Source organism: Lygodium microphyllum, chromosome 13 (genome assembly GCF_053477565.2).
Source record: "Lygodium microphyllum isolate KBCC chromosome 13, Lygodium_microphyllum_v1.1.10, whole genome shotgun sequence".
NCBI classification, from domain to species: domain Eukaryota; kingdom Viridiplantae; phylum Streptophyta; class Polypodiopsida; order Schizaeales; family Lygodiaceae; genus Lygodium; species Lygodium microphyllum.
In genome coordinates this window covers 5,124,632-5,149,492 of record NC_141147.1, presented here as the reverse complement: position 1 = coordinate 5,149,492, position 24,861 = coordinate 5,124,632, and the positions used below count along the sequence as shown (strand labels likewise).

At 41.4% G+C, this 24,861-nt stretch overlaps 1 protein-coding gene across 1 annotated transcript; it reads right to left on the bottom strand.

The window, feature by feature from the left end:
- Positions 1–16,392: 16,392 nt before the first annotated feature.
- LOC148026300 (uncharacterized) lies at positions 16,393–20,291 on the bottom strand. Its single transcript, XM_087690666.1, has 3 exons — positions 20,286–20,291; positions 16,739–17,612; positions 16,393–16,625 (listed from the first exon to the last, which is right to left on the bottom strand). The coding sequence occupies exons 1-3, from the start codon at positions 20,289–20,291 to the stop codon at positions 16,480–16,482; spliced, it is 1,026 nt and encodes a 341-aa protein (XP_087546792.1). The 3' UTR covers positions 16,393–16,479.
- Between the last annotated feature and the right edge of the window lie 4,570 nt (positions 20,292–24,861).

Sequence of the window (24,861 nt, the reverse complement as noted above, 5' to 3'; positions counted from 1 at the left end):
ATGAGACAGAGGTTGGGGATGTGAAAATGGAGGAAGCAAAGAAAGCAAGTTGTGAAAATGAGAAGAAGAATGAACTTTTAAGCAATTTAAACCCCAAAATCGGGTGTTAATGCAGCTTCATACGCACTGTCCATCGTGTGACCGTAAATCCATAATCTTCTATCGGAATGCGATAAAGCTTCACAGGCGCACTCGTTAGGTAGCCAAGAGCCCAAATTATATTTTTTTGAAAAAAAATACATGTAAACCCCCAGTTTGAAGTTTGGCGTCTGGAGTAAGGGCACATACAATAGTTTTGCACTGGGACATAGTCATATGTCCAATGCATAAGGATAACACTATGCCAAAAAAGATAATATTACGAACTGTGTTCATTCCATTGGAACGAATACATCCTTCACTGCTTGAAGATTTGTTACAAGTTGGAAGTCCTTGGGAGTTACAGTGATGCGCTTCGCATGTATTGCACAACGCTGAGCATCAATCATCAAGTCAACTAAAAAGGCCTCTACAGCACACCGTAGAGCATGAAGATATTCTTTTGTGAAGTGATCAGGTCTATCTTGACCTTGTGCCAAAAACCACCTTGTGCTTTCTGTACGGTGGAGGTCTTGCACAATCTCATGAACAAGTCTTGAGAAGCTCGCCTTTGAAATGATGAGATCAAAAGAGTGCTGATACCTCCTAATTTCTCTCAAGGCCATTGTACCTGGCTTCCACTTACATTTCTTGTGGGGATGCTGAGGAGGAGTCTTGTGAGGGCGGCTTGAGGAAGGTGGGTTAGGTTGAGAAGGGGGTGCATCTGAGCTAGTAGATGCTCCAAGGGGATGAACACGATATGGGGCTCTGAGCAGAAGCTTATTTGCAACTATCCTAGACCTAGCCATATTTCTTGCACAAGAGATGTCAGAACTCAATGAATAAGATAGAAAGTGAAATCCTCTTTTATATAACCCTAAACTGTAAGACTCATTCACATAGATGCACACTCTCTCTTAAACTATGAATTGCATTCACATTGAACACATTATTCATCTTACTATCTTAGCTCTCTTCGAACCCATTGTTGCCTTGTCGAAGCCTTGTTTCTATCCACTTGGCATGGTTTTCTTTGGCACTTGAGGCTTCACAACACACTCTTTTAGTGACAAGATGTGATTCCATCATGTATGCAGCCAATTCATTAGCACTTTCATTTACTCTCTTTTACAAGAGTTTAGCTTCATCCATTACTATAATCCTATACCACCAAGATAGCTATTGGATCATTGGATTGCTACCATTCACCCCTCCACCATGATTAGTTTTTCTTTGGTATGCACCATGCGCTATCCAATGTGAATTTTCCATCCCTTGTGTGGACCAAATTTCAATGCTTTCCTTTTTTGCAAAGTATGGCCCATGTGCCTCAAGGATATGCTACAAAGACACATATCACACATGAGTAAAACGCTTTCACCATGTTTTCATAGAAGCTATGCACAGCATTGATAAATTCTTGCTTATCTTCATTGTTAAACACTATCTTGCAAAGTAAGGGAGCCAATTTGTTAAGACTTATACAAACCTTAGCTTTGGCCAATCTTGTTTTTCCTCCATTACTTCGATCAGGAACTGCAAAATGTAACTTTTTTCACCCATCGTAGTCCTGCAGCCTACAAATCATAACATTCCCTTCCTCATTGATGGGTGCTGAGAGAAACTTCCTAGCCTTTGCTCCTCCAAAGCAAGGCTTTTTTGGCAAGTTACCAGCTTTTTCTAATCTCCTCTCATCTTTTTCACTTGTTACTTGATGCTTGTGTAGCCTAATTTCTGATAGCACTCGCTCCACATTCCTACACGTTGCAATGGCTTCTTTTTTTGGTTGCATCCTATAAGTAAAGCAAATGTATTCATATACAAGTTTCTCCATGATTCTGACAAAGGTATGCAATGATTCTTTTTCTGACAAGTTTCTTCTCTATTGCGTGTCGGTGCAGCACTTGTCACCCTTTGCCAGTTCTTCTTTCCGTCCTTTCCTTCCACCCTCTCTGTCAATCAATATAGGCATGGATTCTTTGTATTTGCACCATTGGAGTTTCCACACATGCATTTTAAAATTTTCAAGTCTCCTGCAAGATTCCATTCAACCAAGTATTGACCATACCCTTCAACCGAGAGCATCTCACCATGTTCTTGACGATCGATGATGCTTGAAATGCTTGGAATGCTTGTGTGCATAAAGAACAGCTGCACCACCTCAAATGTTTCCTTAGGAACTTCAAATGCAGCGAACCACCACACATGGCGCTCAAATTTGAACACTAAAATTGCCTGGATTGTTCTTGTTGAATTGTAAAGCTCTATTCATCAGAGTTATACTAACTCTTTCAAGATTTACTCCTTTGACAACCTCACTTTCATCTAATTTTATAACAAACTGCAATTTACCATTACATTTCTCAACAGACATATTGTAGTACATTACCATTGCGGACTGCACCTTGTACAAATCTAAATAGTAATTGTTGAGTTCGGTGAACTTTACCTCATATGCATTTTTTGTCCCAAACTTTAGTGTTTCCACGCATTGAACATGCATGAGATCTCCTATCAGCTCCAAAACCTTTGTATTAAGTTGTCGTTGGGCCTCTATTAACTTTGAAGGTTGAGGAAGAGGCACAACTCTATTTCTCTTCAACACACAACCAAACCCAGCCTTCACACCTTTGAATATCTTTGAGTAAGTCGTTGTGCTAATACCGGCCCTGTCACAAATAGATTGTGCATCCACAACTGAGAACTCATTTGACACATCTTTTAATGTGCACTCAATCACCTTTTCCTTCACAACCTTAAACTTAGGATTTCTCAAAGTGTTTTCCAATGTACTTGCCTTCAGCAATCTATTAATACACGATCCAACCTCACCCTCACCTAGGTTCTCTTTTTGAGCTACCTTACATGCTTTGATACGTCGCTTCCACTGGCCGCTATTCACAATTAACTCATTGATTGGCTTCTTCTTTCGTTTGCGCTCCTGTGTTAGCTTGATGTTGATCTTTCTCAAGCCATCCAATTGTGCCTTTGCCTCTTTATATGGGATACCAATGTCATGGATAGTGTCGTGCATTGAAATAATTTGATTGTTTTGTTGAATTATAGTGTGATTGAGCTGTACCACTTGTCCTATGAGCTGTTGTATATGAAGTTGATGTGCAATGATCACATCATGGCAAATTTTTATGGTTGCTTGGTAAGTTGTAAATACTTTGAATGCCTAATCATTGAGCCGCCTAGTATAACCGAGTAACCCATTTTCACCCTCGCACACATACTTTAGCAAATTTGTGATTCCTAAGAAAGTTGGAGATCTATTGTTTAAGGGGTCAATTGTGTAGATTCCCCCATCAACCCACAAATCCACATGTTTCAATCCCATTTGCCTGTAACTTTGCGAAACCTAAGCGTTGACACTAGTACGCTGGGTTCTTTTGAATAATGGGGCATATTCAAACTCTGCCTCAATATGCAACTCATTCTTCCTGTATTTGTTTTACTTTAATAGAAATGGGGAGCCTACTTATTGTCACAGGAGGTAGAGTGGAGATGCACAGAGGCACACAAAGGTGCCAAGGGAAAGGAGGGTGTAAGTAATTCACTCTGTTGATGAAGTTTGTATAAACACAGAGAAGAGGTCGCAATAGAGCCATAAGAGAGTATAGATATGGGGGAAAATAGCTTAGAGAATAGGGATGTCCAAGACTTTTCGTATTTTAGACATTTCTATTTTACCTCCAAAAACATCTCCAAAAAACACGAAATTTGACCAGTTGGTTTGTTTTTTGACCAAAAGCTAGAATATAAAAAATCCCCAAAATATCTTCAAAGAAACTTTCAAAAATTTCATTTTCATTGTTCTCGATTTAAAAATCAATTACCTCGTATCTATTAATCATTTTGCATTGAAAACGAAGCACCACACTCCTGTAACTAACTCCTTTTTGAATATAAAATTTGGTTGAAAAAGACTTCTTGAATGAGGAGAGAGAAGGAATCTGAGTATATGTTTGTAAATAATATAAAAAAGGCAAAATGAGTTTGCAAAAGTTGAGAGAGAAGAGGATTATTTTACTATTATTCTCTCCTCTTTTTCTTGTTTTAAGGAGGAGAGAGGGGGGGGGGGGGGAGCTAAAAGGCCCATTTGTGAGTTCATTTTTTTCCTACTTGTTAGTCATGTGGTCAACTATTTTATCCTCTGCCCTAAAAGTGACACCATGCTCGAATTCGGGCCACTATGGGAAAGTACCCATGGAGTGACATTTGAGATTAATAGGCCATGGAAGTTAGAGAAAACATTAGAGAGCAAAAGTGAGGCTAAGTGGATACAGTCATCCACTAAGGATGATGACTCTTTAGATGAAAAGACTATGTTAACAATGGTTAATATGCACACAATAATACATGACTCCAATCCAAGAATACATCCGATGCTAGTACCTGACATAGTTGGGTACCATAGTGCAATTGCTAAGATTGATAAAGCATTGGATGTTGTCTATGTGTGTGGAAGACCATTGTTAGCAAGAAAGGTTCTATTGGGACCTATTCTAGGTTCTAGTAAAGTGGTGGTAGACGAGAATAGCCTTGCTAAAGTACCACTAGTCAGTGATGGGTTAGATTCCCTATTATGTCATATTGGACTCCCTAAACCACTCTGTGAAGAGATTAGAGACCCTGTCACACGAGTATTAAGTCAAGATGAATATGAAGATTTTGATGACCTCGTCTTGATCCCAAAGAAGAGGACTAAATGTCCTTCTCCTTACAGGGATCTCCCAGTGTTTCATGGGCTACTAGATGAGGATATGATGCTACATTTGAAAGAGTATGGCCTGACTTGCCTTGCAAGTGGGTTTGATGATCTACATCAGATGCTTGTGTTCTTAAATACCCTAAAGGGCGCCAGAAAATGGTATTGGAGCCTCCCAAGAGGGTCAATCAAATCATTTGAAGAATTATGTGATAGATTTTTGGATGATTATGAGAAGAAGGTTTCCATGGCTCAGGACTTGGGACAGCTTATGCAGACTCGACAAGAGTTGTATACCTCCATCAAAGAGTACATGAGAGCCTTTGATGACATTCTGAAGCTTTGGCCAAGGAAAGTCAAGTCAATTACCAGAAGACATGCTTGGTGAACTCTTTGTTAGCAGCTTGGAAACAAATACGCACTTCCAAGTTAAGATGAGAAACCCTAAGTCACTGAAGGAGGCAAAGGGTCAAGTAGAAGATTATGAGAAATGTATTCAGAGATGTTCGGAGAGCTATTGGAGTTTTCCCCACACCCTTGAAATCCATAAGGATTGGCAACATTTGTTGAATGTTAGTTGTGTTGGAGGTGCAAATAACAGGTATACTAGGGAGAATCCTGGCATTAACTATAATGACCTTGAGGCCCAAGAACCTTGGCATCCTAGTGTAGCCAATCCCATGCTCCAAAGCTAGGAGCTAGATAGAAATGGGTGTAGACCTAATAGGGAAAGTGGAGAGTTTAAGCAACCCATTAGTGATCTAAGTTTGAAACAAAATCATGTCAATGAGATGACACCCCACAACATAGCTGATATATGCTACCATGTGGAGGTTGTCTCAACCATTGAGAACTAGGGTAATAGGGAACCTAGGATTTACAATAGTTAATCCACATAGAGCTAAATCTAGTAAGAGGATCTGCTTCAAGGGAAGTGATAGGTAGTAAGTGAGCCGAGATGGATCAGTCACCATGAAAGAATATTAAAATAGAAGGAGTGGTGGCAACCAATCAAGCCATGCAAAGATTAGAAAGAAATGGGTTTGGAGGCCCAAAATCTCTAAAAGTGTGGCTAGTGTGCTCGATTACAAGCAAAGAGTTCCATGTGGATATTCTATGGTTAGTTCCCAAGTGGATGAGACCAGAGGCCATAACGATATATTTAGCAATGTATACCGCTCTAGGATGCATCGATGTGATGGGCCTAGGATTCAATCCCTACCTAATTTGGGTAGTAACAATGACACATTCAAAAATCCAAATAAAAAAGGGTTAAATAAGCCAAAATCTACGGATCTCTCTATAGGAGAGGTCTTTCGAGAGCTAAAACAACCAGTCTATTTGAATGATAAGACACTCGAACCTAAGGAGGTCATTCGTTCAGCTAATAGCACACAAAGAGGAATAGCCCATATTGAGGTTATATCAATAGGAAGGCTTGGACTTGGTTTAGCTTGGTTAGTTTGACAAGATACAATTTACACACCAAGTAGACCATATTTGGTTAGAACAAAATGATTTATGTTAGGCCAAGAGGGCCATTTCTTCTGTGAACTATTATATCTCTTTAGGCCAAGAGGGCCATATGTCTATTTGGTGAAAGTACATTTAACGGTTTTCTATCTTAGTGATTGCATCACTTAGTTTGGACGAAGTGCTTAGAGGGAGCCTTTGTTGCACAGGAGCTTCTTGTGGCCATTCCAGGTGGTGTTGTCGCCTTTCCAAGTTTTTCTCTTAAGTTAATAGTGTGATATGTGTATGTGGGGGTTATTTTCTTTTTGTTTGTGGGGACTTGCAATCAAGGCATGAAGTCCTAGGGTTTGGTTAGGTATATCTCGGGGAGATTTGAGTAGCCATCTACCTCCTGTTAGGACATTGTCAGACATTAAAAACCTGTGATAGAGGGTAGTCCTCATGACCCTGTCCTTCTTGCTTGCTAGGCAGCTTTCCTAGGAGTCCCTGCTAGTGTGAGGTAGTTAGAGAAGCCCCAAAATAGCAAAGAAGAGCAAAACTTGAGCATTAAACTAGATATTCTAATGTTAAGCCTTAATGACTTGATTAAGGGGGCCATACATACAAAAATTTGTTTTTGGGGAGGGGGGCACCATTTTTTTGGCGTATCCTTTCATGGCCAGAAAATGAGTTTTTAAAATCATGGAAATCAGGAGGAATGCTCTAGGGCATGAGATCTTGAATTTTTTTACCCGTCATCACTCCAGAAATCACTAAATTTGATGCATTAAACAAAAATATCTATTTTTAGTCTTTCTCTCTCCTCTCTCCTCCCTCTCTCCTCTTGTGGATTGTCCTTATGGATCAATGAAAAAGAGAGGGGGATGGATTGAGATGGACATTTTTATGGAATGATGGTGCTAAAGAAAAGAAGATTGTAGATCAGGTTGTGAGAGAGCGTCAGCAACCAAGAACGAGCATCAGCGGCTTGCCAACCATGAAATACGTTTTCAAAAGCGTGATTCTATGCGTAAGTAATAGATTCATTTGTTTTATGATAGATATTTGATGGAATTGTTTGAAAATGGTTGCCTTTGATTAATAATGTTGAAATCTATCAGAAATCTTGAAGAAAACCAAAAAATTTAGTCATATAGTAATTTATACCAAAACAAGCAAAATCCGCAATTAATGTGGTTTTTATAGAAATGATAACTTTTGGGGTTCATATGGATTGGAAATGAATATAAAATCAATTCTCTGTGATTGTGATTAGTCTCAATCCATAAATTAGAAATGTCAAAATTTTTATCTAAATAAATGAAAAAGCATAGTGAAAAAATGAAAAAATTTAGGTTTTTGCATTAGAAAATTTAGGAAAAATATGCTTTATGTTCGTGGATGTATGACATGACTGGAGCATGAGGGATAAGCCTTAGTTCAGCCTTATCTTTGTGTTAAATTATAGTTTTTACCACTTTTACAAGAAAAACACATGAAAAAATCGCTTTCTACACCTATCAACCCATGCATAGCCTAAACGGGAGGAAGAATGAGGGGTTTTAAGGGTGATTAGTTGTTGATAACATTCAAAATTCTGATCTATTTTCTTATGCATACCATATAGGATGTTTATAATTTAAGTTTAAGAGGGTCTAGCAGCACAAGAAGGCTCGGTGTTGACCCTTAGCAACGTAGCATTACGTGTAGATTGAAATCATTGAAAAAAATGTATTTACACTTCACAATGCTGATTTCTAAATCATAGAATGATTGAGCACTATGGTTCATACACAAATACCTAAGCTATACATTTAGACGATCGATTTCCTTGGGGACTATTTAGTGAGGAAAATATATATATATATTGGAATGTTTGAAATCAAGAGTGGAGTTTATGATGTACGTGTTATTTGTGTTGGCGGCACATCGGAGGTGTAGGAGAGCTGCAATTGGGCACGTCATTCAGCAGAGGGATGCCTCCTTCCATCTATGCTTACGAGGTATTTTTACACCGATATATGTATAAGGACTTGTAAAAAAAAACATGGATCTAGAGCATGGCAAGAGCTATGGAGGATGGAAGATGAATACACAAATCATGATGACATAGACTTAGATAGACTAACTATTACACAAGTGAATTAGGTTCCAAGATAGATTAGATTGGACTCATAAACACATTCTTGTATAAGGTGAAAAATAACACTAATAGTGACTCGAATTGATAGTTTCATTATCTTGTTACGAGTGTCAACCAAGTACACGCCTTTATAGCTTTTTGGATAGTACCACTCTCTTCACTATGCATATGAGATTCAGGACATCTCTTTCTAGAGCATACATCATTTGTCTATCTTCTAGCCTCTTCAGGGCATACATCTAGCCTCTATGGGCAAGCATCATTTGCTATTCTCAATAGGACTCCCTCTGAGGAGTGTGGGGAAGGCTTAACCGTTGGATTACAATCCAAAACAAAAGTAAAATTTACGATAGAAGTTAGGGTAGTGTGTCCCTTAGATGCTCCTAGCCGCGAGACTGAGGGGTTGTGTTCTTTAAGTATAGAAAGGCCCGGCTAGTGCTTAGAGCCAGTGTCGGGCCCATTTTAGGTCTCGACTGTCAAGATTGTGGGAGAGAAGGAAGGAGTCTCGCTTGAAGCTTTCTTACTTGCACAATGGGGGAAGACACACAAGGGTGGAGGCTGAAAACAGTTTTCCTCTTCTTAGTTGTGTAAGCCAAAAGAACTCTAGTACAAAGAAATAGAAGAACCCTATATATGGGTCTCAAACCAAACTCAACTAACTAAGGTGGCATACTAACTGAGCCACGAACTAGAGTAGATAAGGATAGCTATCATGTAGCTATTATTCATGGGCGGTGTACCAACCGCGTCTGCAACTGACAAGTCGGTGACATAAATACACAACGGTCACCCTGGCGTATCACGAGTGGAGCTCGATATCTCAACACTCCCCCTCGAGCTCAATCCCAATTCCTGCACACCAAGCAGGTCTCTGAACTTGCGCAGCTTCTCTGCGCCCAATGCCTTCGTGAATATGTCAGCTACCTGATCCTCTGTGCTGACATAAACTAGATCAATAAGACCTAGTAAAACCCTCTCTCGCACATAGTGATAATGCACCTCAATGTGCTTTGTTCTAGCATGATAGACTGGGTTATTTACCAAGTGTATACTACTCATGTTGTCACAATAAATGACAATTGGTCCATCTGTAGACTGATGCATATCATAAAGTAGCTTATGCAACCAAGCTACCTCACATGCAGCCATTGCTGCACCCCTGTACTCAGCCTCTGTGCTCGACAAGGCAACTGTAGGTTGTTTCTTGCTGCTCCAAGTGACTGCAGCACTCCCAAAAGAGAACACATATCCACTGGTAGATCGTCTATCAGAAATACTACCAGCCCAATCAACATCAGTGTATCCATGCAACTGTATCTGAACCCCAGTCTCATAAAATAGTCCATACTGCAATGTGGACTTCACATACCTGAGTATGCGTCTAGCCACATCCAAATGTGGTTTCCTTGGAGCCTGCATAAATTGACTTACCAATCCAACAACATAGCTCAAATCTGGCCTGGTAATAGTCATATAAATCAAACTTCCTACTATGCGTTTGTACATAGTAGGGTCTTCTAGAAGCTCACCTACATCTGTGCTCAGCTTCACATTCTGCTCCAAAGGAACTGAAATAGGCTTACAGCCTGTCATCCCATATTTGGACAGCATGTCCAATCCATACTGCCTCTGCAAGAGCTGTATCCCACTTGGTGATCTAATCACCTCAATGCCCAAGAAATAACGCAGCTCTCCCAAATCCTTCATCTCAAACTTCTGCTTCAATAGCATTTTCACATGAAGGATATCTTCATCACTGTCACCTGTCATAATCAAATCATCAACATAAATGACAAGTAGCATAATACCTTTCTCTGTTTTTCTCACATAAAGTGAGAAATCTGCCTTGGAAATCTGAAAGCCAATAGTGACAAGATACTGTCCTATCTTGTTAGACCATGCTCTAGGTGCTTGCTTCAAGCCATACAAGGCTTTCTTCAACCTGCAAACAAACTTAGGATGAACAGCATGCACATAACCTGGTGGCTGCTCCATATAGACCTCTTCTTGCAAATCACCATGCAAGAAGGCATTCTTTACATCTATCTGATGTAAAGACCATCCCTTTGATGCAGCCATAGCAATGACTGCTCTTACAGTTGCCATCCTTGCAACCGGACTGAATGTTTCTTCATAGTCAATGCCATATGTTTGTGCATACCCCTTGACTACTAATCTTGCCTTGTATCTATTCACAGAACCATCTGCATTGTGCTTCATCTTATAAACCCACTTACAGCCAATTGCATTTTTACCTTTAGACAAAGGTACCAATTCCCATGTAGCATTTGCTTCCAAGGCATCCATTTCTTCATCCATGGCTTTCTCCCATTTTTCTTTTTCCATGGCTTCCTCAAAAGAAGTGGGTTCTGGTTCCTGTATCACTTTAACCATATATGCATAGTGAATGGCTGTAAATCCATCATATTTCAGCCTATCCACAGGATACCTAGCTCTCGTAGACCTGCGCAAAGTAGGTTCACTCCCAGGTGCTCTCAAAACATCCCTGGTCTTCCTTACTCCAGGTGTAACAATAGAAGGAATACCCAACTCATCATCAATGCTCTGTTCTGAGCCACTGGATTCACCATCCACATAAGAATGACCTGCATTCACATCAAACATGGGCTGATCAACCTTCTCTTTTCCTTTTCGTGATACCTGCATACCACTATCTGCATTACTTTGAGAAGATTCTCCTGATCTCAAGCTGCCTGTCCATGGCGAAGAATGTGAACCACTACTAGAGGACGCTCCAAGTCCACTAATATTTTGTGACTGCTGCTGTGAATTTTGTGCAGCATTACCATTTTGTGCATCTACATCATCAATCACATTTACTGGTTTATACCAGCTACTCATCTCATCAAAAACAACATCTCTGCTCATTGTAAACTTACGAGTAGAAGGGTTATAGCATCTATACCCTTTTTGCTGCAGAGAGTAACCAATAAAGATGCACTTCTCAGCTTTTGGATCCAACTTGGATCTCAACTCATCTGACACATGTACATAGGCAATGCAACAAAAAATTTTCAAATGAGAAATATCTGGTTTCCTACCAGTATACCTCTCCTTTGGAGTCATTCCATGTATTGCTGCAGTGGGAGTCCTATTCATTATGTAGACTGCTGTAGCAACTGCTTCAGCCCAATAAAAATCTGGCAAGTCTTTTTCATTGAGCATGGCACGAGATACCTCTCCAATATGCATGTTTTTCCTTTCTGCAATTCCATTTTGTTGTGGGGTATGACTGCATGAATATTGCTGCTTTATGCCATGCTCCTGCAAGAACCTTGCAAACTCATTTGAGAGGTACTCTCCCCCTCCATCTGACCTTAGGCATTTTATCTGCAGGCCTGTTTCTTTTTCAACCATCGCTTTAAGAGTTTTGAAATGTCCAAAAACTTCACTTTTCTTTTTCATAAAATACACCCAAACTTTTCTGCTATAGTCATCAATAAAACTGACAAAATAATGACAGCCTCCAAGAGATGCAGCTTTAGTTGTCCACACATCAGAGTGGATTAATTCCAATGGCTTTTTACTCTCTTGAACATGTCTAGGAAATGGTTTCCTTGCCTGTTTTCCAAATTGACAGGCTTCACATACCTTATGCATTTCTGCAACCTTGAATTTCGGCAAACCTGCAACAATATTTTGGGCCTGCATTGATTTAAGTCGCTGTACATTAACATGACCAATGCGTTTATGCCAGATATCAATATCTGCAACTACACCGGTCCCATGTGCAAACATTGCTGCACTCAATTCAGACATGTCTGCATCCAATGTAAACATTCTGCCATTTTTCTTTCCTTTTGCTATCAAGCGACCTTTATTTTTCATATCCTCAACAAAGCATCTATGAGGATTAAATCTGACCTGCAAGCCCTGTTCAACCATTTGACCAACTGAAACCAGATTCTTGGTGATATTCGGGACATGAAATACATCGGACAGTTATTTCTTTTTCCCATCCTGCATAGACAAGGGAATTTTTCCAATCTGCACAATAGGATGTGCAGTATCATCACCAGTCTCCACAAATCCTGGTTTTTCCATTTTCCTTGCATCCTCCATCCATTCTGCATGACCTGTCATGTGGTTTGATGCACCTGAGTCAACATACCATACATCGTTGCTTTCTTCTGCACTTGTCACAGAATTGTTCATGTGCTACACCATAAACATATGCTCATTTCTGTCATCACCCTGTCTACTAGAGGATGCATAATTTCCTTGTTGCAGTTTTCCATTCATGATATCATTCTGCTTTTTATAGCAGTCTTTAGCCATATGACCCATTTTACCACAATAGTAGCATTCACCATTACTGTTTGCATTTTGGCCTCTTTGCCATCCACCACGACCTCTTTGGCTCCCCCTGCCTCTAGAGTTACCACGTCCTCCTCCATAGGACTGGTTTTCTTGAGTTTGCTGCATATTCTGATTTCTACCACGGCCTCCATATCGGCCTCCTCTACCTCTGCCTCTACCTCTTCCAGCATTTGAGTAGAAGACAGCTTCTTTTGAAGTTCCTCCTGAAGAAGATGCACCACCATTTCTTTGCTCCTCAGAAATTAGAAGAGCAATCAGCTTCTCAAAATCAGAAAATCTTTCACGAACTGAAATGGATGTCCGAAACTGTGCATAATCCTTTCCTAGACCATTCAAGGTCACAGAAACTAAATCATCATCTTCCACTGGTGACCCAATGGAAGCAAGTGCATCTGCAATCTTCTTCACCTTCATGTGGTAGTCGTTGATGCTCATATTTTCTCTTTGCACATTGTGCAACTCTTGCTTGAGCAGCATTTTCCTGGCTTGCGTATTTGTGCTATACATTTTTGACAAAGTATCCCATGCCTCCTTTGGCGTACTTGCATCCTGAATATGCACAATCATAGAGTCTGAAATGCTGATAGACAGCCAATACATAACTTTCCTAGCTCTCTCATGCTATGCTTTAAATGCCTGCATTTGCTGTTGATTGAGAACATCAGGAAGAACTGGTTCTTCTTCATTTCCTACAACAAATTCCCAATATCCTTTTCCCATAAGGAAATTCGTCATTCTAAACTTTCATGCTTGGAAGTTGTTCTTGTCAAGCTTTTCAGTGACAATCTGTGAAAGAGAATCAGATGCCATTACAGAAGACTGCAAAAAATTCTGTCACTGCAAAAACCACAGCTTCACCCTCACAAGGGAAAATCTGCAAAACTGGCGAAAGTGGTATTTGACCACACAGTCACTTCCTAGTGACGATTTTGCATCAACAGGCAACAGGGATGTGATTCTGTAACTCCCAATGTCTCTACGCACAAGCATACAATGCAATTTTTACAGTAACTATTCACCGACCTGTAGAACAGTGGCTGCACAACATAAAATTGGGCCTTTTCCTAAGTGCGTGCAGAAAACTTCCGCCTCCAAAACAAGCCCCAAAATGGCCTCAAATCAAAAAAACAAGGTCGCCGAGGGCTAAAGCCCTCGCCCGCAGCATATACTGCCCTCTTGCTTCACCGCGAAGGGCGTCTCAACTTGAGACAATGCACTCCTGCACTTTCCGGCTGTGCTACCTGCAGAGATCTGCTCCCAAAACAGAAAATGAAAGCAACACTGCTCCTCTTACCAGAACACCGCGAGCTTGGCTTGCTTTCTTAAGCTCCTTACCATGAACAAGGCTCTGATACCATGTCAAGATTGTGGGAGAGAAGGAAGGAGTCTCGCTTGCAGCTTTTTTGCTTGCACAATGGGGGAAGACACACAAGGGTGGAGGCTGAAAACAGTTTTCCTCTTCTTAGTTGTGTAAGCCAAAAGAACTCTAGTACAAAGAAATAGAAGAACCCTATATATGGGTCTCAAACCAAACTCAACTAACTAAGGTGGCATACTAACTGAGCTACGAACTAGAGTAGATAAGGATAGCTATCATGTAGCTATTATTCATGGGCGGTGTACCAACCGCGTCTGCAACTGACAAGTCGGTGACATAAATACACAACGGTCACCTTGGCGTATCACGAGTGGAGCTCGATATCTCAACATCGACATAGGCTACAATACGAACTTTGTTCATTTTCAAATATGATAGCCAAGGTTGAAGGTTAAACATCCTGTATAAAAAGTCTATGATAGGTGTAACCTTTTGTTTTTCTTTTATTATATTGCAGTCTTCATGTTTTCTTTAAAAAAAAGCTAGTCCTTCAAGTCATGGTCTATGTGGCTTGAAGTTTGGATCCAACATAATATTATTCATAACCATCACCTATGTGGATATCTTCATAGACATTGAGGTCGCACATGAAATACCTTAGCAAACCATAATTGTGAGTGGAGTTATCAACCAAGTTGAGATTTCACAAATGTTATTCCTTACTCAATTGAGTTTTTTAAACACTCATTGAACCTAACTTCCTTGTTTTTATTTAGAATACAAGATTAATTTTTTGTAATGGTGCTTTTGAGTTTTATAACTGCACTTTTAAACACAATATAGCCTCTCTCTCTCTCTCTCTCTCTCTCTCTCTCTCTATTCCGAGTAAATGCCCATTAACAAGCACATAAAATGAAATAAAAACTACCATATTCTGAGTTTAAGCAACATGTCAGAATTTCTTTAATTCAAGTATACAGAACAAGCCATTTCGTCATATAGGAGCCCCTTCAAATTTATGTGGTCGTGCGTGCAAGCAATCCCTTCGAATTTAAGTGGTCGTTACTGCTAACTAGTGAGTTAAAGAAAGGTTGATTTACTCTCTCTACCTCCCTCCCTCCCTCCCTCTCCCTCCTCTCTCTTTCTTTCCCTCTCTCTCTATATGTTTCTCTCCCCCCCTCTTTTCCTCTTTCTTTCTCACTTCCTCCCTCTCTCTCTCTCTCTCTCTCTCTCAATGCATCTCTTCACAAACGAGAAGATAAAGAGAATAGAAGAAAATACCAAAACAAATAGAGGAGAAACAATGCACCTACCTCAAGGGCTCTAAGAAGAAACCCTTTACTTTCGCAGCTTCCCAGACACCATATTCAAAATCTTAAAGTAGAACCACCAAGCTCAAGCTTGTGGTCACCAAGAGTATCAACATCATAATCCATTTGGTTCAACATTTTACATGTGCTAAACAAATATCCCAAACCTACAAGATATCAATAAAGGTTAAAACAAGTGGAATGACCTTTGGGATTATGAACACCACACTTGGGCGCATAGGCTTAAACATATTGGACAACAATGCACCATTAATGAGGAGAAACTTGAGACGATTCAATAGCAAATCCGGTGCTAGGATCCAAACCTATGCAAAACCATGCAATTGAACATGGAGTTCAATCATAGAGGCATATGCTAGTAGTCAAATGAGCAACCTCTTCTTCCACTTCCCAACTTAAGGAAAAATCCAACGGATTGCTTAAAAACTCAACAAAAGATGAGTACGAAGTTGGAAATACTAACAATGCTCCTCCCACTTCCAAATCGTGTGGGAAAAGAGTATTCAACCCAAAGCTACCTATATGACATGGCTAATCCTACTAAAAGCAGTATGGACCAATAGTAGAGCACAAATAATAAGTGTAGGGAGTGGTCTTTGTCCAAGATGTAGAAAAGAAGAAACAATCCCCACACATGTGTTTCTAAACATGAGAGCTAGCACTAATACATTGAGCTTTTTGTAGGCATTAATTCTTCCCTACCATCCAACGATATTGGCTTGGAAAACATTGTTATTGGGGGAAATGTACAAAGTTCCTCCCGTGATTTGGAAAAGGTTGAGGAGTCTTTATTTGTGGCATGTGCGCGAGCATGTGTGCACATGATGGCGGAGAAAGGAAATTCTTGAACATGTATTATTTGACCCAATATACGATTTTAACAATGCTTTCTTACCATGCTAGAACATATAGAATTATTCTTACCATGTTAGAACACAAGAGTCTCTCTCTCAAAAAATCAGCACATGGGATGGAATGAGTAATAAATCCACGTCAATGCCCATTGACAAGCACATACCATGAAATAAAGACCACTCCCATTTAGAATTCAAACGCCCTTGAAATTGCTGGGGTCTTGAGTGCACCATGGTACATAGGCGGCTTAATGGACACCACTGCCTATTTCTAACCCCAATTGACAGCAGCTTGCTCCAAAATCCAAATTCTTTTGCCGACCACCAGCTGGCCGCGCCGCGCTGCGGCTGGCGATACAACTTACCCAAGTCAGCCGAAGCTGACGTTTGAAGCCTGCAATCAAGAAAAGTAATAGCAAGTGGTCGTTACTACTAGCTACCCAGTTAAAGAAAGGCTTTTATTTACTTTCTCTTTCTGAACATGCCGTGCAGGACTCAGGACGCTACCTGAGGCGGCGGAGGATGCTCCTCGTAGGGCTGCACGATCACGAATCCCGGCCCAGCCCTGCCGTCGAATTTCATCTGGAAGCTCTCGCCGGAGCTGCGCCCCAGGAACGTCTTGAAGCTCACATCGGTATGGAAGTCCGGGGAGAGGTTGGCCGACCAGGCCACGGTGGCCTGAGGGTCGGTGAAGACCGGCGGCATTCCCGGGCCGACGGCCAGCGTTAGGGGCTTGCCGTGCGTGAGGATGGCCACGAAGCCCTGGCCCTCCAGGCGGACGTTGAAGAGGCCGCCGGAGACCATGCCGGAGAGCTTCCGCATCATGATGATCTTGTGCTTGATGCTGGGCTCGAAGGCCAGCAGGTCGTTGCCGTTGACGGAGATGGCGTCGCCCGCCAGGCGCAGCACCACCACGCGCTTTCCCTCGTCCGCCAGAAACAGCTCCGACCGGAACCCCGGCTTGCAACTCGCCTTCACCAGGTCCGCCCCCTCGTCCGTGAAGGCCTTCTTCATGGCGTGCTTGAAGCCGTGCTCCAGCACCCCCTCCCTCTCGAACCTCACCTCCCCCTTGTAGGCCACCATGCTTCCCATCTTGATCCACGCCATGGACAAAGGGGCGCCGTCGCTCCCGGGGCTCCCGAAATTCACCTGCAGGAAGCGCTCGCTCTCTACCTCGAACGCCCCAGGGCTTGCACCGTGGGGCCGCTGGCCGGTCTGTGCTAGGAACTGCTGCAACGTCTGTGCCATCTAGACAAAAGGCAATCGATGCACTTCCAGCAGCGAATCTTGAGAGACGGGATGCCTGTATATTCAAGGCGTCGAACGGTCGACACTCGACTGTGGAGTGTGGACTCTGGAGTCTGGACTCTCTTGTCTCTCTCTCTCAGAGCGTCTGCGGAATCTCAATCTTGCTACGATCGTTCGCCTGTGTAGGTCGGCTTATTGATAGAGAGTTCATGAGTCATGACTTTTTCGGATGGACCGCGTCTCGTTTGACTCGGTTGCGCGTGGCAGTGAGCTCTCCTAAATATCTGCTAGGGTCCTTCCAAGTTGCGCACTCGCATGAGGGCCAGGACACACGTAGGTCGATATAGTTGATGACCTGTACCGTCCAACTGCAGGGTGGAGTGAACAAAGCACCCCTATAAATGGAGAATTTTCAATTTACTCATCGACTTGAGTGATGTGGAAAATTTTAAATGGCCTAGTTTACCTTTCTCTTACCTCGACTTTGGCTTTTCTATACTTTCTCCCTCCTCTCACTATGTTTGTTACTCCAAATTGTTGTTCTACTCCCTAGCAATGGATCCCACTCATTAGCTCCACTTGTAGATGCGGTGTGATTTCTTTATTAGCCTCCCTCCCTACTTTCACACAAGTCAATTGACTTGCGCATGGCGGGGCTATCAATGTTTGGGAATGGGGAACTATGTACTCGTGTTGTCACTTGTCACACGCAAGTCCTTGTAAGTTGCAAATGCCATGGAATTGGCAGACACGTGCCACTAATGTGTTGTTTGGGGGGGCGGGGGGTTGGTGGCCGATCTTTAACACAAGAAATATAGAGACTCAAGAGAGAAGGTTGCAAACCAATCAAGATTGAGCCAAGATTGGCAAAGCTTCGCCAACTCCGTGGTGTAATATGTCACCTCCACCCTAGGATGTTTAACACAAGAAGTATAGGGACTCCATAGAGAAGGTTGCAAACCAATCAAGATTTGAGTCAAGATTGGCAAAGCTTCACCAACTCCATGGTGTAATATGTCACCTCCACCCTAGTATCTTGAAAAGTGGAGTCGAAGTAGATGGCATTATGCACATGTTGAATATAGCCCATGAGAACCCCTTGGGGGGTTCACTCTTTATAAAGAAGAAATGTCACATGCGAGTGAAGAGTTTTCAAAAACCTGTATTAATGACTTGTATAATAATAACTAGCCCCCTTGACACTTGTTACATATCATGTTGTTAGTGTCAAGTCAAAGACATAGGAGTTAGATGCCATGCTCAATGTAGGCACAAGGTGGTGCTTGTGTTTCTCTATGGAAAGAAAGGTTTGGGGCATACTCATCAAGCATATTGCAAGTTTCAAGTTGCATATTGTAAGTAACTTGAACAATATCTAGACTACACTAAGTTAAAACTAACTTGGGTGATATGTATGATTATATAAGGACTTAGTCCGAAGACATAAAATTGTGGGACCTAGACACCATCCTTAGTGCATGTATAATGTAGTCTTTGTTTTTGTATGCCAAATGAGGCTAAATACATAAATACAAGCATAAAGTAAGTGCATTTTATATTATACCCTATAATCAACATAGATAATATCTATGACTATATTAAATAGTATGTCCCTTAGTGCCAAGTCTTTTAACTTAGATAATGTCTATGGCTATATTAAATACTTGGTGTCTCTTAGAGTCAAGTCCATCAAAACATATCTAATTTTGAATACCAAAAAGATTTATAATTAACAAGGTGAATACTTGTTATAGGTCACATGAAGTTATGATATCATAGTCACAAAAGTAGCTTGAGAAACATTGGACAGCTCATTGATTTAAATATGGCCCTATATAATGAAAATTATACAAAAATAAAAGTAAGTAAATCTAGAAAATTAGCTTCTTTAGAAAAGAGTAATATTTTCTCTGAGTCCCAAATCCTTTATATGATAAGGTCTTTCACTTGAGCACAAGTACTATGACTCTTATAATAATAACTAACTCTCTTGCTACATATTATGTTTGTTAGTTTCAAGTTAGAGACATAGGAGCTAGACACTATGGTATTTGTGAAGGCATATTGTAGGTTTATTTTAAGTTGCATGTTATAAGCAACTTGGACAATATCTAGACTATACTAAGTTAAAACTAACTTGGGTAATATCCCAAGATTGAAAAATATGGGACCTAGACACCATGCACAGTGCATGCATATAGTAGTCTTTGTTTTTGTATGCCAAGTGAGGCTAAGGACATAAATACAAAGCATAATGTAAGTGAATTATATATTTTACCCTATGATTAACACATATAATATTTATAACTATAATAAATAGTATGTCCCTTAGTGCCAAGTCTTTTAACTTAGCTAATGTCTATGACTATATTAAATACTTTGTGTCCCTTAGAGTCAAGTCCATAAAAACAAATCTCATTTTGAATACCAAAAATATTTATGATTAACAAATATTTATACCAAAAAGACCAATAATAAATAAAAAGATAAATAAAAATAAAAAATAGAAAAAAATAGATTCTACATATGAAAAATTTACAAAAAATTATGAATATTTTCATGAATGTATGGTGGAGCTAGGGCATGAGATTTAGCCTAAGTTGATCCCCATTCTTTATGTTAAAGTGTTAAAGTGCATATTTATTACTTTTTATATATGAAAAACACATTAAAAATACTCTTTATACCTACCAACGAAATGCAAACCCATAAACGGTAGGGGGGAGGGTTGTGGAAAGGGGACACTACAAGATATAGGCCTTATACTGACGTTAAAAGCGACGAAAATATAAATAACAAAATTTACCTCCATCGTCGCAAATAGCGTCGTTATTGGCGATGCCATAGAACAGTCGATATTAGCGTCGTTATCATTGTCGCTATTTGCGTCGGTATCAGCGACGCTGATACCGACGCAAATAGCGTGCTATTATCAGCAACACAAATAGCGATGCTGTTTTCAATGTCATGATAACATTGTCGCTATTTGTGTCGGTATCAGCGTCGCATTTAAATAATGACGCTGATAAAGACGCTTTGCGATGCAAATAACGACAAATGCAGTAAAATTTGCGATGCTAATAACAACGGTAACAGGGAATTTTTTTTTTTGTGGCAGGGCACCATACAAAATAGTTTCTGCATTGTGTACAATGCTCGTGTAAACAAAAACAAAATGTACTGAAATCATAACATTGATACATAAAATAAATACATGATCGCATAATGAAAGCGAATGGTACAATCATGACAAGATATCACTACTATACATAGAAAATGTCTACACAGATAGGGCGACCAAAAAAGAAGGGTGTGTGAGCTCCAGGGATCCAAGGGCGAGCTACATATCCTCGCCATTCGAAAGCTCGTCCAGTGCCGCAAAGGAGCATCGAACGGACTCTGCAAAAAAAGAAACAACAACATATCAGTCCACCATACAATAATGCATTCTAATTAAATATGGTAACTACGGATAAGAAAGATGAGTGACTTACAGGGCCGTCGCGTCTATACAATCAATTGATCAATGCAATGAGACCATGCCTCTCTGCATATCGAGTCTCAAGGCCGGTCGGATCGCGATTTGTAATGGAGTGCTGCAAAGAAAACAAAATATTAACTGTTAGAAACATGATTGTCAGTACAAAGGATATTGCAAAAAAAAAAAAGCAAGCAAAACAAAAGAAAAACTTACAAAGTCCTCCATATATGACCTATGGCTGCCACTCCCAAGATGATGGACCACTCCAGCCTCTAGTCGTGCCCTCGCCACCTCATGCAATTGACTCCAACGTCCTGGAGAATCTGTAGCCTCCTCCCTCAGTCGGCGCCAGTCGTCCGCGTCTAGCCACTCGGGCTTTGCAGCCCCACTCTTGAGTGCCTTGCATGCATCCGATCGTTTGTGTGACATATAGGCGCACATCCAATCCATCATCCAGCCCGTAGAAAATTATCTGCTATGGCTGGAACTAGAAACTCCTCATGCAAGGATGCTACTGCTCCCCTCCGATATGTTTTTCCAATGATCTAAGATATTGTGCCGAAAAACTTGTCGGCATAACTCTCTCATGTGAGCCATCACCCTTCTCCCCTCATCATTCATGATGATGGCTCCTGACCTATCATCAACAAGATAGGAATATCCCTCTGGGGTATGCCTAAGATGGGTCCTCTCCCACTTGCGTCCATGCTCTTGGGCATATCCAAGAGACCCTATGTACATCTGGTGTACCGACCGGGGCTACAGACAGCTGAGCAAAAGCCGGAGTAACTGAAGTAGGTGTCCCCACAGGTGTGACAAATCCTAGAGGTGACGCAACTCTAGTAGAACAACGAGAAGGAGATACCGCGTCCGTGCCTCCACAGCATCCACCTGAGCCACGCTCCGTGGAATCGCCACAAGAGCGAGGAGTCGCACTTGTATCCCGTGCCGACCGCGGGTTCACTGCCTCCATATCTCTACAGCATCGCCCTGACCCTGAAGCACTCCCTTCCTCTGGCCCAAGTCTAGAGCGTCGACCTTGTTTGCTGTAAGCGGAAGCATCTGATCGCACTGAAGTAGATCTAGTAGAGCGGCCTGACGATGTCCGAGACAGCTCTTGCTCTGCCATGTCTCTGAATCTCGCCATCTGATCTGGAGACATGCACGTGAAGATATCCTACAACTCCTCATCGCTCATCCCTCGACTCATCCTGAAAGGTCACCTGCACAGACAAAAAATGATGTTAGCATAATCAATTTAAATCATATAAAGCACGATATTATAAATCCTAAAAAAATGATCTCACTTAAAATGCATATCTTATGTACCCTTATAAGCGATTAGTCAACGAATTGAGTAAGTGGATGCTCCAAGTATGAAGTATCCTATGGTCCCATGTCAATCTCCTGACACAACTCCGCATACACTGGAAGATTGATAGACATGTCACCACAAAAGGATGAGTCCACCTCATTCTCAAAGAATTCTTGGACTCCTGTATTTCCATCATTGTTAGCTGATGCTGGCTCCTCTACATGCTCCAAGCTTTCAATGGCCTCCACCCCTTGCAATATTAACCCCTCTATTTGCATATTGTCCTTATCTATGCTCGGAACATCGCTTTGATCATATACTCTCGCACTTTGGGGAGCTGAAGGTATAACATACCACCATCGAGGTTATCGAGGGTTTGGATAGAAGATCACTTGTTTACAAACACGTACAAGAGAGATTAAACTATTGTGACATGTACCATGTCGTAATACAATTAATAAACAAATGAGTTCATGCACCTGTTCACAATGGGCCGACAACACAAAGGTGTCGCGCAAATTCGTCTATTTTTTTTGGAATATATTTCGAGAAATCCAGATGGACCTCGTCGAACTGTTGCTCCAGCTCCTTCAAGTACCACTTTGAACCACTGCACATCGAATAGTATCATGGAGAAGCTACGGTAATCCACCGTAACAATACTTTGCAAGTTCCCAAAATACTCAATCTCATCTATAACTGTATTTGGATCCATTGCTCGTTGTCGACTCTCCTGCTCGAACCTTGCCATGATACCATAGTCCATTGTGGAGCGCATTTTGTCAATACACTCCACGTGAAAATGCCATCCACGCAACCATGCTGCATTATATATTTTGTATTGTACATTGAAACACTCAAATTAGTTGTTGCATATAAAATATAGATACGACAAATCCTAAACACGCCATCACTTTTGGACTACATCCCCTCGAGAATTCCCACTCCTCCATTGAGACCTCCGCCTCTTCGCGAGATGCTGCGGTCAAAGCTCCATGTAACCATCGCGTTGACATGAACCGCGACATCTCCTCCATGCCCTTGGGATATCGAATCGGTCGATGGCGTGTACTACATCGAAATTTAGATCATGCTTCCTCTCGATCTTGCCTAGCTTGCTGGTACCTGGTGAGCCACGTCTCCATAGAGGCATGGTGCAACATACAAAAGTGATTCACCTTCTCCTCCATTGTAGCATCCATTATTTTTTCTATCCCATTTTCAACCCACCACATCTCCGGTCAGTCTATCATTATCCTTTAGCGACCATAGCATATTGTTGCCTGGATCCACAGTTGGTAGCCATTGTGAAATATGCAATAGTACCTCAGTCACCAACCAACCTTCAGCCATGCTACCTTCTGGTCAAGCTTGTTGTCGCACAAAGCCTTTTAGGGTTTTCATGAAGTGCTCCAAGAAGAACATCCATCACATATGGACAGGTCCAGCAATCTCCACTTCATCTACAAGATGCACAAGAAAGTGGATTTATAGCGTGAGCGTGCTGGTAGGCAAGTATTTCTCAAAGAGACAGACTGTCTCCACTGCTCCCCGCCTTGCAAATTCAATAGAGGACGTCTTAATCTCCTTCTATGAGATCCATTGCACCAAAGTCGAAAACCTGTAAATGGCCCCGCGTATTTCTGGAGTAAGACATCCTGCGATCACAATTGGTAGTACAAACTGCCACAAATGAGAAAGCATTATGAATAATGGCTACACTCCAAATAACAAAATGTGCACACCAATTATAATCCATTCGTAGTACAATCCTGACATATCCTATGCCAGTCATGGGATTTTAGCCCTGATAATTGGTCGTCTTTAGAAAATGCAGACCTGAGAAAATGCATCATACCTGTCAGAGTGCGGATAGACTTGACTACTTGCTTCACAATGCGCTCTTCTTTAGTGGAAAAAACCCAAGGAGTGCGAGGTAGCTGCACGCAACCATCAGCACTCGACTGCGGCCAAAGAGCCTCCTGTAACGTGTCCACTTGTTCCCTTCCAGGACACATCTTAGCAGCCCATCGGGAAGAGAATCTAGAAAGCGCCACCCCTGCACTCCCATGGAATGTTACGGGGTTTGCGATCTATGTCTTCCCGAGTCTTCCATGTAGCAGAAGTGTTCCGACCGTTCCCACCTAGGACCAACCTGAATCAGGGTTTCCCCTAGTGGTCAAACTCCTGGAACGGTAGCGAACCCTAGGCGAACCACTTTACGCAGAAACGTCAGGGTTAAAGTGGATTCATGTTGCACTTGGTTCAAGGAGAATGGGAAACGAGAGGAATGCAAAGCTGGACCTCTCTGCCCATAAGGCATAGTCCCATTTCGTTCCCCTAAAACAACATAAATCGGGGTTCTAGTATCCTAGACTCTAAGTCAATGTTCCTTGCTGTTCATTTCCTTCGAGAAAAGTTCCTTGCTGTCCACTTCGCCTGAGAAAAGTTCCTTACTGTCCATTTCATTTTAGAAAAGTTTCCGGCCAATCGGGACCACCCAACCGTAGGACGGACCCATGGTCACATCCACCGCACTTTCCTCAGTTTGGTTTAGCTATCTAATTACCTACCACATTTAGTTGG